This window comes from Phoca vitulina, unplaced genomic scaffold, assembly GCF_004348235.1.
Source record: "Phoca vitulina isolate PV1807 unplaced genomic scaffold, GSC_HSeal_1.0 scaffold4, whole genome shotgun sequence".
Lineage (NCBI taxonomy): Eukaryota > Metazoa > Chordata > Mammalia > Carnivora > Phocidae > Phoca > Phoca vitulina.
Genome location: NW_022589707.1, coordinates 447941 through 466104, shown reverse-complemented (window position 1 = coordinate 466104; position 18164 = coordinate 447941). Strand labels below are relative to the sequence as shown.

General features: G+C 53.6%; 1 protein-coding gene across 1 annotated transcript; it reads left to right on the top strand.

Moving 5' to 3' along the window:
• Nucleotides 1–1049: 1049 nt before the first annotated feature.
• On the top strand, nucleotides 1050–17258 carry ZNF783 (zinc finger family member 783). The gene is made up of 7 exons (XM_032401374.1): nucleotides 1050–1184; nucleotides 3771–4172; nucleotides 4256–4382; nucleotides 4547–4675; nucleotides 10979–11107; nucleotides 12213–12305; nucleotides 14169–17258. Exons 1-7 carry the CDS (start codon nucleotides 1161–1163, stop codon nucleotides 15005–15007), a joined length of 1743 nt encoding a protein of 580 aa, XP_032257265.1. The 5' UTR covers nucleotides 1050–1160; the 3' UTR covers nucleotides 15008–17258.
• The last annotated feature ends 906 nt before the right edge of the window (nucleotides 17259–18164 follow it).

The following is an 18164-nucleotide window of genomic DNA, read 5'->3' as shown; positions in this document are numbered from 1 at the left end:
GAGATGTGTGAGGGTCTGAATTAAGTGTTGGATTTACTCTTGCTGCACTCCCAGCCTGGAGCCAAAGCTACAGAAGGTCCCCGCCTGGTGGCTGGTGGGCGAGTGGAGACTGGGTGTGGCATAGAAGGCTCCAGAGGACTCTGCCAAGCATCCCTGAGCAGAGTGTCAGCTGGGGAAGGAGAAGGAGACCCAGGATTCCCAAAGAGGATTTGGGGAAGGGGGAGAGAGGTTTTTTTTGTTTTTAATGAAATAAATTTTTCCTGAGGTGTATTTGTTCTGGAAAACTAAACAAGTAGTTTTATTTACTTTTTAAGATTTTATTTATTTGAGAGGGAGCGAGCGAGAGAGAGCACAAGCAGGGAGGAGAGGGAGAAGCAGACTTCTCTTGAGCAGGGAGTCCCATGTGGGGCTCGGTGCCAGGACCCTAAGATCATGACCTGAGCCGAAGGCAGCCGCTTAACCGACTGAGCCACCCAGGCGCCCCAACAAGTAGTTTTAAAACCTTTATCTGTCCCATCCTACCCCACCGCCGGGCATATCGTGTATACTCAAACTAAGTCACTTTGGGTCCTTTAGAGGCGTTAAACCGGTAAATCTACATATATTTTAGATTCCCCGGCAAGGACTGCCCTTCTTCTCCCACACAGAGGGGAACTCCCACATTTTCTTAGTGTCCTGCACGGCTGCTTCATTAGCTCCTGCACTCGATTCTCCCAAGTGGGACGCTGGGGCCCTAACGTCCTGGGGTGGGGGGTGGGGGTAGGGGCCAGGGCTGGGCCCAGCAAGCTGCCCCTGCACGGGGCCCGCGGGGAGCCCGCCGCCGGCGTCCACTCCCGCGGCCCAGGCCGGGGGGGGCGGCCGGCCTCCCCACGGGTGACCCCGAGGCCGCCAGGGTGGGCGGGCGCGCGCGGAAGGCCGCGGGCCGCGGGCGTGCGGTCCTTCGGGCTGCAGGGGGCGCTGTGCGCACCCTCGGGCCCGGCCGCGAGCGCAGCTCTTGTTTAAAGGGCCGACGGGGCACGTGGCTCGGACGCAGCTCGCGGCCGCCCGGCAGGAGCTCCGAGGCTGGGCGGCTCCGCTCCGCCTCCGCCGCCGCCTGCGCGCCGCGCCAGGCCCGACAGGCCAGGCCGAGGAGAGCCGCCGAGAGAGGGACGCGAGCAGCCATGGCCGGAGCGGCGCCCGCCCGGGTAAGCGCGCCGGCCCGCGGACGCCCAGACGGGCCGGGGCCGCCGCCGCCGCCAGGGCCCGCGAGGGTCTCCTCCCCGCCGGCGTGGAGCGGCCCCGCCGCGCGGCCTCCCGGCCCGCCGCCTCCGCCCAGGCTGGCGCCTGCCGCGTCGTGCCAGCTCGGTCCGCCCGCCACCCCGGTCTCGTGTCCGGGCCGGGCTTTCGGGCCGACCGACCGGGCGGCCCAAACGGCAGGCGGGGCGGCGGGGGCGGCGGGGCGGCCCCGACGGCGGGGGACAGGCCGGGCTTCCTAGCAACACTTCAGATGACAGGCCTTGCATTGAAACGGAGTGGCTGTTTCCCCCCGTCCATTGTCTGGTTGGTGGCACGCAGGGAGGACAGGGTCGCCCAGCCCCGTGCGGTTCTGACAACCCGAGTCTGAGGCTCAGGGAAGGGACCGGCCCAAGGTCACTCACCTAGTCGAGGCCGTAGTCCGAGGTCTAGGCCAGAATTTTGGAATTCCACCCCCATGAAGGTACCCAGGGTTCTACTTTTACCTAAGAGAAAGGTATGGAATGCTGTTTACGAGAGGGATGGTAGGTAGATTTTTTTTTTTTAAAGATTAGCTTAGCATGTTGAATTAGATTATTTGGATTATTTTGGAATGTTGGTCGGTAATGTGCAGTATGCCCAATTCGGAGAAAAGAATCCTCTGGCTATTTTTGACACACCAGAAAATCTCTTGCAAACAGAATGCAATAAGTGGCTTCTACTATTATTAATATCTCTTAGTGAAGTTTTTCTTTTTTTGAAGATTTTATTTTTACTTATTTGAAAAAGAGAGAATGAGAGACAGAGAGCACGAGAGGGAAAAGGGTCAGAGGGAGAAGCAGACTCCCTGCTGAGCAGGGAGCCCGATGCGGGACTCGATACCGGGACTCCAGGATCATGACCTGAGCTGAAGGCAGTCGCTTAACCAACTGAGCCACCCAGGCGCCACTTAGTGAAGTTTTTGAAACCTTGATTTTTGTGGATCCTTTTAAAGTAGGAGCTTCCCCTCCCTCTCCTTTCATTAATGAGTTTGGTGCTTCCCTTAGGAGTCCCTGAGTGCAAGGGAGAGAAAAGGGGTGGGAATACTGTGGTTTGTGGCCCTGTCCCCCAGGGAATACCCTCCAAGCCATCTCTGTAACTGCGGTGGTGACATCACCAGCTCCCACCGAACCCGGAGCCACTCCCTCAGAACTTTTCTGACCATTTCTATCCGCTCACTCCTTTCCCTCTACCATCTTACAGTACCCGAGAGTCAAACAGGACGGATTTGCCCCCAACTCTTTCTATACAGAATTTTTCTCCTGGAGAAGAAAGAACCACATAATTTTTTTTTGCATTCCCCCATTGCACCTTTACAATGGCAGGTGGTCAGTAGTTGTTACTGAATGAAGGTTGTTTAATTGTGTGGTCTTTCATTCATTCAGTAGGTATTCATTGAGCGTCTGCAGTGAGAGAGGCACTCTTTTAGAAGCTGGGAATACAACAGCGAATCACACACACCCTCGGGGAACTTATGTTCTGGGGGAAACAAACCAAAACCCAGGCAGATGCATGGAATCGTCCTGGATTCTTTTCTTCTTCTTTCTTTTTTATTTTAAGATTTTATTTATTTATTTGAGAGAGAGAGACAGAAATAGCAAGAAAGAGCACAAGCAGGGAGGAGAGGGAGAAGCAGACTCCCAGCTGAGTAGGGAGTCTGACACGGGGCTTGATCCCAGGACTCTGGGATCATGACCTGAGCCAAAGCAGACGCTTAACCAACTGAGCCACCCAGGCGCCCCCCAGCAAGGCTTTTAGCACGAGGTACTGGGACTGGGCTGTTGCACATGCTCCGGCTCATGCCTCAGGCACCAGGGTGAGTTGAGGCACTCTAGAAGCTCTTTCCAAGGTGCCAAAGGACAATGGAATGAAAAAGGTGGAGAAAAAAAGCCCATGGGAACTGCTTCTTGCTGCGTCCCTGAGCCTGAACCATCAGCAGCAGCCTCGTCAACATCCTTATCATTATCATCTTAGCTGAATCAACATGGGGCTTGTGTGCATTGAGTATTTACCACATGCTAGACATTGTGCTTTCAACAAAGATTGTGTCATTCGTTCTCACAATCTTCTCGTGTGAGTACCATTTTCTAGATGTGGAAGTGAAGTTGAAAGCTGTGTGAAAAACCTTGCCCAAAGTCAGCCAGCTTGGGAGTGGCGGGTTGCTGCTTGGACCTGGGCTCTCTGGCAGCAGATCTCATGTTCTCTGTGCTTCCAAGCCTGTCCCTTCATTTGCAGAGGAGGAGGAGACTAAGATCCAAGATGGAAGCCACCTGAGAACCGCAGATGCTTTCTGTCTTTGGCCATGTGTTTCCTCCCGTTTTCCACTTGCTAATTCCTTGGTCCAGCCAGTGTTTCCTGTCCCTCACTGATGTCCCTGCCTCCCTCCCACACCTGCCTGACTGGCCCGTAGGATCCTGGCTGGGGCTTTCCCTGGGCAGGTGTCACTGTGAGGCTTTGTGAAGTACGCATTTTGATGGTGTCATTCTGATACCATCTCCCCTTTTTCTTCTTGTGGACAGGCTCCAGAGAGGGACAAGCAGACAGAGGACGAAAGCCCTTCGACACCTTCTTTGTCACCCCCACCAGCTGCTGAGAAGAACTCCTACCTGTACTCCACGGAGATCACACTGTGGACGGTGGTGGCCGCCATCCAGGCCTTGGAGAAGAAGGTGGACTCCTGCCTGGCCCGCCTGCTTTCGCTAGAAGGGCGGACGGGGACGGCCGAGAAGAAGCTGGCGGACTGCGAGAAGACGGCCGTGGAGTTTGGGAACCAGCTGGAGGGCAAGTGGGCCGTGCTGGGGACCCTGCTGCAGGAGTACGGGCTGCTGCAGAGGCGGCTGGAGAACATGGAGAACCTGCTGAGGAACAGGAACTTCTGGATCCTGCGCCTGCCCCCGGGTAGCAAGGGGGAGGTCCCCAAGGTATCCCTCGGGCACCTGGGGTGGGACAGCCCGAGGGACTGTGCCTGTAAGTGTGTGGGTGAGCGTGCGCGACACTGTTCCAGGTGCCCGTGACCTTTGATGACGTGGCCGTGTATTTCTCTGAGCCGGAGTGGGGCAAGCTGGATAATTGGCAGAAGGAGCTCTACAAGCACGTGATGCGGGGCAACTACGAGACGCTGGTGTCCCTGGGTAAGGCTGCGTAGGTGGGGATCTGGGTCTGTGTCCGCAGATTGGCCTCCAGCAGTCTGTGTCTTTGCTTTGACTTCTCTTCTTCTCATGTCTCTCCAGCTCTGTGGGCAGCTGGGTGGCGGGTGTCCAGTCTTGACCCAGCTCCCCTTCCGTTCTGTATGCAGATTATGCCATCTCCAAACCAGACATCCTGACCCGGATGGAGAGGGGCGAGGAGCCTTGTCCTGAAGGCCCGTGGGGCCAGGAGGAGGGAAGTAAGAGGGAGGCGGCACGCCCAAGGAGGCCAAGCCCTGGTGAGTGGGAGCGAGACGGGGAGTGAGTGGGGCATGCTGCTCTCCTGGGCTTTCCACACGTGCTGGGAGGCCAGGAAGGGGCACAGGCCCTGAAGGCGAAGTGGGGCCCACTGTGTCCTAGGCCCGCCTGGTCAGGGGGGGCGCAGAGCTTTTGTCTTAGAGCCGCCCGGTTTCTGCTTCTGAGTGAGGGGCCGGCGGTACTGGCGTCGTGTGGTTGGGTGTTGTGCGGCCTCCGGGACGCGGCGGACGTAAGCGCGGACTTGCCGAGTGCTGTGTACGCGGGTGACCCTGCTCACAGCGGCATATTGCTGCCTCTCTTGCTTGCCTCTCCCACCTCTGCTCCCTGACGTGAACCCGCGGCTCTAAGGCCTGTCGTGAACTGGCTTCCCTTTGTGGAAACGGCCCTCTCGGAGGAGCAGCCCCGACTTCGTCCCCAGAGCTGGTGTGGTAAGGGACAGTGGTTCCGGAGTTGACAGCACATCAGAGTCGTCTGGGAGGCTTTTTTTTTTTTTTTAAATAAAATTTAAGAAAATAAACGGAAGTAGGGAGAAGAGTCCAGCAAACCTCCAAGTGACCGTCGCACACGTGGAGCAGTGATCAGGAGTCGCCACGTTGGCTTCCTCTGTCTCTTCCTTTTCTCTGAATGTAACCGAAATACCAGTGTCACACCCAGCAGATTAATATCTCATCCCGAGTCCATGTTCTCTTTTCCCCCCCGATTATCTCAAAACTGTTTTCTGTAGGTGTTGGGTCCCTAATGCTGGGACACCGACGTCCACCTGTTGCATTCGATTTATAAAAAGTCTGTTAAAAAGCCTGTGAAAGCTTCCCCCCGCCCCGCATTTAACAGCCTTATTGTGATGGAGTTAACATACCAGCCAATTCCTGGATTAGAGTATACGGCTCATTGTTTGTACTCTCTTCACAGTTTTGTGACCATCACCACAATCTGAACTTTCCTTGCCCACCAAAGAGAAACCTGTACTTGTGGGCATTAATTTCCTGTTTCCCTCCCCCTGCTCCCCGGCCCTAGGCAACTTCTCATCTCCTCTCTGTGTCTTAGATTTGCCTCTTCTGGACATTTCACGGAAATGGAGTCCTACTGTGTGGGACCTTTAGTGACTGCCTTCTTTCACTGAGCGCGCGCTCCAGCCTTACCCACCCTGCCTGTGTCAGGACCTCTGTGGATGCACACGTTACCACGTTCTGGTGCTCCGCTCCTCGGTTGATGGACCATCCTCACCTCCCCCTCTTTAGTATCATTTCTTTGTTGACATTCTAACGTCATTTATCTTTTTTTTTTTTTTTAAGATTTTATTTATTTATATCAGAGAGCGAGCGAGCACAAGCAGGGAGAGGGGCAGGCAGAGGGAGAAGCCGGCTCCCCGCTGAGCAAGGAGCCCGACATCGGGCTCGATCCCAGGACCCTGGGATCATGACCTGAGCTGAAGGCAGACGCTTAACCGACTGAGCCACCCAGGCGCCCCATAATGTCATTTATCTTTTTAAATGCCATCCTTTCCCGTATTCTGGATTTGGTGTCATTTATTGTTCTTCTGTTGCTTCCATTTCCTATAAACTGGTAGATCAGGAGGCTTCTTCAGATTCAGTTTCAACCTTATGGGCAGCATGGCTTCAGAGGTGGTGCTGTGTACTCCCTGCCAGGCCACGGCACGAGGCACGGAGGCTCCGTCCGCCTGCCTTCTGCTGATCCTGAGCTCGATCCTCTCAGTAGTCATTGCCCAGTGTTGCCCAGATTTGTTATTCCATTAGGGGTTGCAAAATAGTGAGAGTCTGTCATACGTATGCACTGCATAGCTGAAATTCTTTTATAAAGAATAATTTCCCTAATCAACTCTTAGTTTCCCTGAAATATAGTCTGTACAGAAAAGGCAGGATAGAAGCTTAATTCTTTTCCTTCATCTGTTTTCAGAGTGAAGAGTTACTGCCTTAGGAGCCTTCAAAGGTGACCACTACTTGGGCTTTTTTTTTTTTTTTTTTTTTTTACTTTTTAATGACTTTAGAGACTGTTGAATATTTTATATATGCCAATCGTTTGCAGCCATTATTTTTTGTGCTTAAATTGTCCCATCTTTAGCTCGTGGGAGCCCTTTCAAGTTGGCTCTTAGGTCATCTTGATGTGAATTCAGTGGCTTTCAGATACCATAAAATGTTCTAGAATCATCTAGTGTATTTCCTGCCCCAGACCTAGAATGCAAATTTCTCCAAGGAGTTTTGATTCCTTTCAGTGACAAATGATATTTGGAGACCACAATATGAGTGCTAGTAGTTGCTAATTTTTGACATTACTTCTAGGTTTTTCAGAAAATATGTATTTTTTTTGAGAAAATATGTGTTTTTGAAAAGGAAAAAATCATGAGCTCATAGTGATATTTCTCATTCAAATTTAATGTTCTTCTTATACTTGAATATCACTTTCTTTTTACATGGAAATCTTAAACAATTAGACTTTTGAATGAAGGCTGAGATTTTTTGCAGTTTTTTTTTTTTTTTAAGATTTTATTTATTTGAGAGAGAATGAGAGAGAGCACATGAGAGGAGTTAGGGTCAGAGGGAGAAGCAGACTCCCTGCTGAGCAGGGAGCCCGATGCGGGACTCGATCCAGGGACTCCAGGATCATGACCTGAGCCGAAGGCAGTCGCTTAACCAACTGAGCCACCCAGGCGCCCTGCAGTTCTTTTTGTCCTCCGAACGCATTCCATTCAGGACTTATAGACAAAGTAATGCCTTTTAAGTCACTTGAAATAATTATTTTCTCTATGGGGTTATGTCACCAACTTGATACACAGTTAAGTTCATTTATTTCTATTTATTTTTAGATTTTTTATTTTATTATTTATTTCTAAAAGATTTTATGTATTTATTTGAGAGAGAGAGAAACCACGAGTAGGGGTAGGGGCAGAGGGAGAGGGAGAAGCATACTCCCCGCTGAGCAGAGAGCCTTACATGGGGCTTGATCTCAGGACCCCGGGATCATGACCTGAGCCGAAGGCAGACGCTTAACGACTGAGCCACCCAGGCACCCCTATTTTTAGATGTTTAGAAATGGTTCTTTTTACCTTTTCATTGAACGTTTTGAATATGTAAGGCGTGTTACGTTTGCAAAGTCAAAATGGTTTAACAGGATACATTCAGGGAAGTCTTATTTCCATTCTTGTCCCCTCCTTTTCCCTATAGATAACCATTTTTATTAGCGTCTTGTTTATACTTCCGGTGTTTCCTTTCAAAAAGATCAGTAACATATATTTGCTTTCCCCCATCCCTGTCTTACACAATTTGTCCTGGAGATCACTTCATATGTATATATATATACACAGACCTTCCTCCTTTACTTTTGTGGATGCGGAATGTTCCAAGGTGTGAGATCGCATAGTTTGTTTAACCAGTCCCTGCTGGTGGACACTTATGGTATTTCCAGTATTTTGCTGATATAAATATGCTGTAGAGGCTACTTTGTGCATAAGGCAGCTCATATTTTTGCCAGTGCATCTTTGGGATAGATTCCTAGAAGCTGCACCGCTGGGTCAGAGGTAAATGAACACATAAATTTTCGAGAATTTATCACCAAATACCCCTCCATGGAGGTTGTATCATTTGCACCTCCCTCAGTGTTGTGAAAGAGGCCCCTTCCCAGCTCCCCCAGCCCTAAGCAATGACTGGTCTTCCTGACTATACCTATACATTTGCCAGCCTGGACATCTCATATAAATGGAATCTTATAATACGTGGTCTTTTGACTCTGGCTTCTTTCCCTTAGCATAGTGTTTTCAGGGTTCATCCATGTTGTACTGTGTATCAATATTTCATTTCTGTTTTCTTTTTTTATCCTGGTCAAATACACATAACATAAAATTTACCATCTTAGCCATTTTTAGGTGTACTTTTTGGTGGTATTAAATACATTATAATGTGATGCAATCCCATCAGAACTCCTTTCACCCTGTAGAGCTGAAACTCTATACTCATTAAACAGTAATCCCTCATTGGGTCCCCTGCCCCAGCCCCTGGCAACCACAGTACTACTTTCTGTCCCTCTGATTTTGTCTACTCCAAGGACCTCATAGAAGTGGAATCACACAGCATTTGTCTTTTCGTGACTGGCTTTATTTCACGTAGCGTGATGTCCTTAAGGTTCATCTGTGTTGTAGCGGGTATCAGAATTTCTTTCCTGTTTTTAGTCTAAATAATCTGTTGTCTGTGCCTACCACATTTTGCTTATCCATTCATCTGTTGACAGACACTTGGGTTTCCATGTTTTAGCTATTGTGAATAATGCTGCTATGATCATGGATATACAAATACCTCTTGGAGACTCTGTCTTCAGTTCTTTTCAGTATATACTTAGAAGTGGAATTTCTGGGTCATATGGTAATTCTATTTTTAATTTTTTTTAAAGATTTTATTTATTTATTTGAGATAGAGAGCAAGAGCAGGGGGCAGAGGGAGAAGCAGGAGAGCCAATGCAGGACTCCATCCCAGGACCCTGGGATCATGACCTGAGCTGGAGGCAGACGCTTCACCGACTGAGCCACCCAGGCGCCCTCTATTTTTAATTTTTAAGGACTGTTACACTGTTTTCTACAGTGACTGTACCATTTTATATTCTCACGAACAGTGTGCAAGGGTTCCAGTTTCTCCACATTCTTGCCAACACTTAATATTTTCTGTTGTTTCTTTTTAATAGTAGCCATCATAATGAGCGTGAAGTGGTATCTTATAGTTTTTTTCTATGTCTAGTCTGTTGAATGGTTTTATCAAGAAAGGGTGTTGAATTTTGTCAGATGCTTTTTCTGTATCAGTTGAGATGATCATGGGGTGTTCTCCCTTCATTCTGTTAGTATGGTGTATTCCATTGTTCGAGTTTCATATGTTGAACCAACCTTGCATTCCAGGAATGCACTCCACTTGGTCATGGTGTTTAATCCTTTTTCTTTTTTTCAAGATTTCATTTATCTATTAGAGCATGAGGGGGTGGGGTGGCAGAGGGATAGGGAGGAGCAGACTCCCCACTGAGCAAGGAGCCCAATGTGGGGCTCAATCCCTGGGATCATGACCTGAGCCGAAGGCAGAGGCTTAAATGACTGAGCCACTCAGGTACCCTGGGAACAGGGGTTTTTTCTTTTCTTTTTTTTTCTTCTTTTTTTTTTTATTTGAGAGAGAGGGGGGAGGAGAGGGAGGAGGGTCAGAGGGAGAAGCAGACTCCCTGCTGAGCGGGAAGCCTGATGTGGGAGTCGATCCTGGGACTCTGGGACTCGATCCTGGGACTCCGGGATCATGACCTGAGCCAAAGGCAGACTCCCAACAGACTGAGCCAGCCACGTACCCCAACAGTATATTTTTAATGGTACCTCTCTTACATGAGTGTGGTTGAGTATCTTTTTATTTGTTTATGGGCCATTTAAATTTCTTACTCTGTGAACTCTTTGTTCATCTGTTTTGCCCTAGGGAGCTTTTTTAAAATGCATACTAATGGGTGCACAGGTGCCTCAGTCGGTTAAGTTCTGACTTTGACTCAGGTCATGATCTCAGGGTCCTGGGATTGAGCCCTGTGTCAGGCTCCATGCTCAGCAGGGAGTCTGCTTCTCTCTCCCTCTCTCCCTCTGCCCCTCTATCCCCCGACTCGTGCTTGCACTTGCACACTCTCTCTCTCTCTCAAATAAATTAAATCTTTAAAAAAAAAAAACTGCAGGGGCTCCTGGGTGGCTCAGTCGGTTAAGCATCTGCCTTTGGCTCAGGTCATGATCCCGGGGCCCTGGGATCAAGCCCCATGTCAGGCTCCCTGCTCCGTGGAGAGTGTGCTTCTCCTTCTCTGCCCTTCCTCTTGCTTGTGTGTGCACGTGTGCACACGCTCTGTCTCAAATAAATAAAATCTCTAAAAATAAATAAATACAATAAAATCTTTTTCAAAAAATGCATACTTCCTAGGCCTACCCAGAACTACTAATGAGAATCTTGGGGTGCTTCCAAGGGGATCCTTATACATCAGCCTGGTATAGGACTCGGGACTGGAAGGCACTGTTGTGTTGTTCTGAGCTGGGAGGCCCTAACAAGCCACATCCTTGGCCCTGCTGTGTCATGACTTGTCTGGTACGATCAGATGTTCCTGTGCTGTACCTTTTCCTTCTTTTTTAGCCTCTCAGGATCAGTGAAGTCCACTAGCCTGTGTTTGGCCTGGTGCCCCCACCGTCAGTCCCAGTGACTACAGTCAGCCCTTCCTCAGAGGCTCCTGCCCCCGGGGGGATCTGTGTGTTGTCCTTGGTGTCACTGAGTTGCATTTTCCAGGCCTCCCTCCACACCCAGAGCACACCCTCAGCCCCGTCAGCCCTGCCCGGGAGGAGCCAAAAGAAGGGCAGGTCCCCAAGCACCAGCAAGACTCAGAGGCAAGAGCAACTGTACCCGGAGCGACCACGGGTGAGTGAGGGCCACCAGGTAGCCGTGTGAACAGCATCTCAGCAAGGACCAGACAGGTGCTACTGAGAACGAGTGCTAAAGCGTGAGGGTGGGACAGATGGTGGGCACCAGGCTTGGCTGAGCTGGACGGGCTTCCTGGGAAGGGGACCCCTGAGACAGGCCTTAGAGGAAGGGTAGATTTGGGCTGGGAACGAAGGGCATTTTCCACAGGAGAAAACGGTCTGAGCCAAAGTGTGGGTCCCTGAGGCCTGCTGGGGGCCAGGCCCTCTGGCCTGGCTGGAGTGAGGGGAGGGACACACAGAGGTGGGTCCTGGGCCTCCTCAGGCTTCCGACCACGGTCACGTTAACCGGACAGTCTGTTATATGCCTATAGCACGGTGCTGGCATGTGCCTTCTTCAGTAAATGTCCTCTCTCTAGAGGCCCGTGAGGGGCTCTGTGGCTTCAGTCCCCCTTCCAGTGATAACTGTCTGCCTGTGTGTAAAGGAAGTTCCTGTCCATCCTTTTACAAAAATGAAGTATAACTCAGAGGGCATTTGGCATAACACGTGGCATATAATCCAGAGTGTTGTTGTCTGTCTCCAGACTGCACCTTGCTAGCTTGGCTTCTCCTGTTCCCATGCCTCCTCCTTCCCCCTCCTTCCCGCGGGCTTGACTTTTCAGTGTGGGTTGCTTTCTCTCCAGTAATTTCTGTGTCTCTCCCCCAATGAATATGAGCTCCCTGGGGGTGGAGGTGATCCTCCCTCCCTCCCCAGTGTCCCTGCTGCCCAGCCAGTGTGTAAGGAGAGAGGACCTTCTCATTGTCCCTGCTCCCCTGCAGACCTGGCACTGTGCCCCAGAGGCTCCCCAAACCCTCTGTCCTTCGGAGGTCCATCAGGGTGACGGAGCTGTCAGCACTGGCCCAGATGGGAACTGGGGGCGTGGCCTTCACCGCTCTCCTCTCAACTCTGAAGCGGAGGCCATGGAGTGGGCAGTCCTCCGGACAGAGCCCTGGGGCCCCCTCATCCTGGCTGGCATTCGAGCATGTCCGGGGTCTGCTCAGAGATGCCTGTGCCGTCCTGCACGAGCCTGGTGTCGGGAAAGGCCCTCACAGTGTCTCTCTCACAGGGCCTCCAGCCTCAGTTAAACGGGAGGAAGAATCTTCAGGTGGGGAGTCTCCAACCTCCCCTCCCGGGGACAGCCTGCCCGGCATGGGGCCAGGTGAGTGATGGGAGGGGGCCCTTGGGAGTGGGCTGGGAGTTGGTGCAGTGGGCCCTGGTGAGGGGCTTCTTCCAGAGGGGTTCCTTCCTCATCCCCAGGTATTGTTGCCCTGGGGCTCTTGGCGATCCAGACCATCCAGGTCCTGGTCTTCCCCCATCACGTCTGGCTTGGTGGGAACATGCTGCTTGAACACAAGCTGCACGCACCAGGTCTGCGGTCTGGTGACAGAAAGGCCTCACGCAACCCTGTGAAGTGGCTCAGGTGCACAACCTCCAGTGTCCTGCAGTTTGTACATGGTGGCTTACGGTTTAAATTTAGGTCCCCCGCCTAGAGGCCACAAAACTCAGCTTACACCCTGATGAGCAGGAAAAAAGAAAGCAATTATCGCCCATTCTGGCTTTGGGGTGGTTTTCTGTCCTAATAGAAAGGGATCCAGTTCTCACCTGGTTCCATCCTGGTACCGGCTTTGGTGGGAGGCAGAGGTGAGATCTGGGCCCACCTTGGGGTAGTGGCATGGTGGGAGTCCAAGCTGGAGATGGGCTTCACATGAAGAGGTCTGGGAACCTTGGCCTTCACATGGAATAGGGCCTGAGACCCACACTAATCCCTAAGTTTAGGAATACCATGGTAGCCCATTGAATGCAACGGTTTAGATGCAAAGTTTAGATGATTCTTATAGACTCTTTACTGATTCTGTAGCTGGAGGACTAAATTACAAACCATTGGGTCATTTCCAACATAGAAATAAAAGTTCTGTCTGGAGTTATTGTGAGGGTTGCCGGTAAGCTGCACTGAGTAAGAACCCCGAGGTCTTGACATCAGGTGCTGGTCCAGAAGGTTCAGCAGTTAGCAGCAGTCTCCTGGGATGGGATTTAAGTTCATGCTTCAGCAAGAATAGAAATTGCTGGTAAGGGGCTAAAGATTTCGTTTTAATAGAGGGTAAGGTTCGCGGTCAGCCTTTGAGCAGACCTTGGGCTGCAGCAGCTGAGCTGCTGGGCACTGGGGGAGGTCAGAGAAGCCAGTAGTCAGGGCTGATTCCAGAAAAGCCCAGAGGGGAATAGCAGTTGAAGGATCTCGAAGAATGCACAGTGTTCCAGGTAGGGCCTGTGGCCGGGACCTTCCTTCCCAGCATCAGGGACCCCTGTGTTGCCTCAGAGCCCCCCTCTCTCCAATGTCCTGGCAGTTCCTATGCCTAAGCCCCACCTCAGAGTCAAGTGTGACTCACACTGAGGTCCAGCCAGGGAGCCTCGGTCCTCGTGCCTCCTGCCTGTCCCTCGAGAGCAGGTGCCAGACAGGTAGTGGATGCTCAGTGTTGATTTGTTATGTGGATGAGTAGCTCAGAGTATGGCTAAGTCGCCCGCCACCTCCAGGCCTGAGGCTTCTCACCTAGTCCAGTGGCCCCAGGGCTCACTGTCATTCATTGATGGGAACTAATATTATCAGAATTCTTGGGGATCCTGTGCGGCCAGTGTATCTCAGGGTCCAGGGTCTCCACTGCATCCTCCACCTGTTGTCTTTCACTCCATCTGGCCTCTGACTCCCCCGGGTCCCTGGATCCTGGTTTTGCGGCTTTGTCTCCTGTCTCCAAGCTTGGCCTCCAGGAATGGGCCACTGGAACATCTGGGCCACGTGACAATAAACAGACTGGATGATGTTGGGAGGCCGTGCCTGCTCGGTAGGGCCAAGGGAACGGGGTCCCTGATGTGTGCTCTGAGCACTTGCAGGAGAAAGGGCTCCGCGAAAGCAGGAGCAGGGTGGGTGCAGATGTGGCTCGGGATGCGCTGGAGGCCAGGGCTGGGGGGAGTGGCCTGGGTGGGGGGCTAGTGTGGCCCACTCGAAATCAATGGAGATTCCTTTCTCCAGGTGGTGGTGGTGTGATCATCAAGACAGAAGCCCAATCTGAGGACGAGATGATGCCTGAGCAGCTCTTCCTGGGGGAGTCCCGTAGCCAGCCCGTGTGTAGAATGCCCAAGGGGCCCAGGAGCAGGACCGGGGGCCCTGGCCGGCTTCATGCCGCAGGAGTGCCACGGGTGCGGGCGGGGGACCCGCGGCCGCCAGGGGCCGTGGGGGAGCCGCCCCGCATCCTTCCTCGCCGGCGAGAGCGGACCTTCCCCTGCCCTGACTGCGGGCAGAGTTTCCGCTTGAAGATTAACCTGACCATTCACCAGCGGACCCACGTGGAGGAGGAGCACAGGGAGACTCCGGGGAGCCCGCCCCCGGGCTGGGGGGAGGCCCACCCCGCTCTGGAGCCGGGGGAGGTGGTGGTGCCGGGCCCTGTCATCCGCTGGCTCCCCGAGGAGCCTGGAGGCCACCGCTCCCTGGCAGGCCGCCCGTGCCTGGGGCGGCGGCCGGCGACCAGCAAGGTGTACCACTGCAGCGAGTGCCTGCGCTTCTTCCAGCAGCGGAAGAGCCTGCTGCTGCACCAGCGCCTGCACACGGGCACCAGCCAGGGCTGGCCGGCCTGTCCCTACTGCGGCAAGGCCTTCCGCAGGCCCTCCGACCTCTTCCGGCACCAGCGCATCCACACTGGCGAGCGGCCCTACCAGTGCCCCCAGTGCGGCCGGGCCTTCAACCGCAACCACCACCTGGCCGTGCACATGCAGACTCACGCCCGAGGCCAGGCCGGCCCGCACTTCCCTGCTTCCTCCGCCCTCCCTGGGAGTCCCCCGCTGCCCCGGCCCAGCCACAGCCAGGAGGGCTGAGCCGGCAGGAGCGTGCAGGGGTACCCTCCGGCTCTCCTGGGGCACCCCCCGCAGGACTCCTGTCCGCCTGCAGGCCTTTCCCCTTGTGCCTGACGCCGGTGCCTCGTTCCGGAATAACTTTGGAGAGAACTTTTTTTCATTCAGATGGGAAGCAGCGGCCGTTTTGGTGACAGTGTGTGTGTGACCAGATGCCTCAATTCCCTGTTTCCTAAGTTTGTCACTTTTTGCCGCCTCTTCTACATTCCTGACTTAGAAAGGATCCCTTAAGGCTTAGAGGATGCCAACTTTCGGTGAGAGCAAGAGGACTGGAGATAGAGGCCCTTGCAGTAGGGGGCGACAGAGACATGGGGCTACTGCCCACGCAGGTCACAGCAGAGTGGACAGTCTGAAGAGTAGGCACTGGAAATTTGAGTTTCCTACTGTGTTATTTTGAAACTTTTTTTTCCCTCCATACGGAGTTTTTCTAGTGCTTTTGTAAGTGTTAAGTGTGGTTGCAAAGGGGACCAGGAGCCCTGAGGGTCAGGAATTATTCTGCCACCTCCTTGTTTGTGGGGATGGTAGAGGGGCTGTCCAGATCAGCCCGGGTGTGGGGGGATGCTTGGCTGCTGCCCTGGACATCAGGTGCCTTCCTGGGTATGCGTTCTTTGGCCCAGAATGATTCCCAATATCCCAACATCCGTGATTGATTTTGGTTATTAGTTGAGAGGGGGAAACTGAGGCCTAGAGTGGCTGACCCTTCCCCCAAGGTCTCAGTATTATGGGTATGCACGCTGCATGGACTGGACCCCGCACAACACCTTAGGGATGGGGGAGACGCAGACCCAGCCCAGGAAGCTCCTCGCAGAGAGGAAGATCCCGATGTGGGTGAAGCCGTTCAGCCAAGCTGGATTCCTGAGCTACCACACCTGAGTTGTTGTTAAAGGAGCAGTTGGTTTCCAAGAATTTGGGGCTGGTAGCAGAGTTAGGCCAGGATTTTTTTTAACCACCTCCAGCCTCATGTTCCTCACCTGTCAAAGGGGGTAATGACCCCAGTGCATCCTACCTCACCTTAGGGTTTTCAGGGTCATAAAAGATTTAGAGGCAGTGGGCCAAATAGGAAGCCTGGTTTTTGTCCTTCTTTTCTAGTTCAGGCCCCCCCCTTTCTCTCCCATGTTCATCTCCAGCCCTTTGCCCCAGTCAGAATCCCTCAGGAAGGACCTTTCTTTTCTAGAGTGAGTGGAAGGTCCCTTGGGTGCAGAGTGAGGAGAGACTTTCCCCTTGGGCTATATCCCCAGGGAGCCCTTTGTATTTCAGTGGAACAAATTCTTACCAAAGCAGTGAGGTTCAAACCATAGAAGTTCGGGCAATAGCATCAGGCCTCCTGGAGAAGTCTTGATGGCAGCTAGCATCTTGTGCCTCTTAAATCACACCACTTCGGGTGCTGCCTAGAGACCAACCCTTGGTTTGGGTGATTTAAAACTGGAGTACTGGGTCCTCGGCTATTTTGATTGTCTTATTTGCCTTGGCACTATGTGAAGTGGCAAGCATTCAGACCTGCTTCCAGGTGCCTGGGTCCCTGGCTGTGCCACTTCTTGTTGCCCCTCTGACCCTCACCCCTCTCCCAAAGTCATAAACAGAGTTGGGGGCAGATGCGAACGTTACCATCATCTCTGGGGCAAGAGTGAGTATGCAAGTCGGTGAGAGCCCAGCCAAGTTCCCCTGGGCTTGGGAAGAAGAGCTGCCACCCTCCCCTGCTGTGCATTCCGCTTGTCTGCTCTGGCATCCCCAACCGTCACCAGGGGCCCCACCAGTCGGGGCTGGGCTGTCAGCAAGTGTTCAGACAGGATATGGTGCAAATGGAGCTGCTCTGAGCTTACCCCTTCGCTTTAAGAGCTAGTCTCAGGTGTTTCCTGGGGATGCCTCAAGGCTCAAAGTTCCTAGACCTTTCTAATGCTTAATGTCCTGTGTAAACGCAGGTACTCCAGCAACGGCACAAGCCAGGAGTGATCGCTGGACACAGGCCCTCCCATTTCTTCCAAAGCCCTCAGTGTGCCGGGTTCCTGGTTACCAGGCCTTGTGAGTTTACCTGGCACGTACGCATCGTGGTGCCGGAGCGGAGCGGTGCTCCAGAACCCTGGAGGCTAGAACCTGGTTTGGCCTTCGACTGGCTCCTAGCTCTGCGTCTTGGCTTCCTCATTTGTAAACAAGGAAAGGTGGGGTCCTGGTGCTAAAGGCTCTTAAGAACTGTGACGGTGGCGGTCCTTTGCCTTCATCGGTGCTCAATAAATATGTTGAACTGAAGGAGTGGTGCTCATGACCTCCCTGCTCTCCGGGAGTCAGCCCTCTCGGGGAGCCCGTCCAGCAGGCGGGCCCGCAGCCCCGCACAGGCCGGGGCTCCCGGGCGGCGGCGGCGCGCGAGAGCAGCCCCGACGCCAGACGCCCTCGGCCGCCGGCCCCGCCCACTCTGGGCGTCCGCTGCGGGGGCGGGGCCTCTCGCCCGGCCAGTGGGAAACCGGCTCCCGGCCGCGGGGATCCGCCACGCGCGGGCCGGGGGCGGAGCTTCCAGGGCTGGCCAATGAGGAACCGGCTTCGGGACGCGGGGCGGGTCCCACTCGGGGCAGAGCTGCCGCCTGCCCCGGCTGCCGCGACGCCGACGCCACGTTCGCCCGCGGCGTGTCCGCCGCTCCGCGCTCGTAGAGCAGGCCGGGACGCACGGCCGCTGGAGAGCGGGGGGGATGATGTCCACCGGGACGCTCGAGGCCACAGCGGCCACGGGGAGCTGTCTGAGGCCAACGATACAGTACCTTCTCCTTTCTCGGCTGCAGTTTGCTAGTCTGCGGACTTAGCCCCAAGATTTGCGAGGTTCCCGCCAGCCCTGACGATTGGCCGAGCCAGCTCTGTGGGTCGGGGGAGGGGGCGGGAGGTCGGGGCGAGGGGGAGGATGGGCCGTGAGCGTGTTCACTCCAGAGAGCCTTCAGGGCTTTCCTTTTTTGGACCTGTCCTTCAGCCCACCCACTACGCCCCCTGCACTGACATCTTAGGGAGACCATCACCCCATTGTCACCCCCTTTTCCATACTGAGACCAGTTGCTGTTGTCTTGGGAGGTTATTTTCCCGCCAACCTAGGCCCTCGCCTTCCTCCTGTGGAGCAGTCTTGCACCTGGCTGTGAGGATCCCC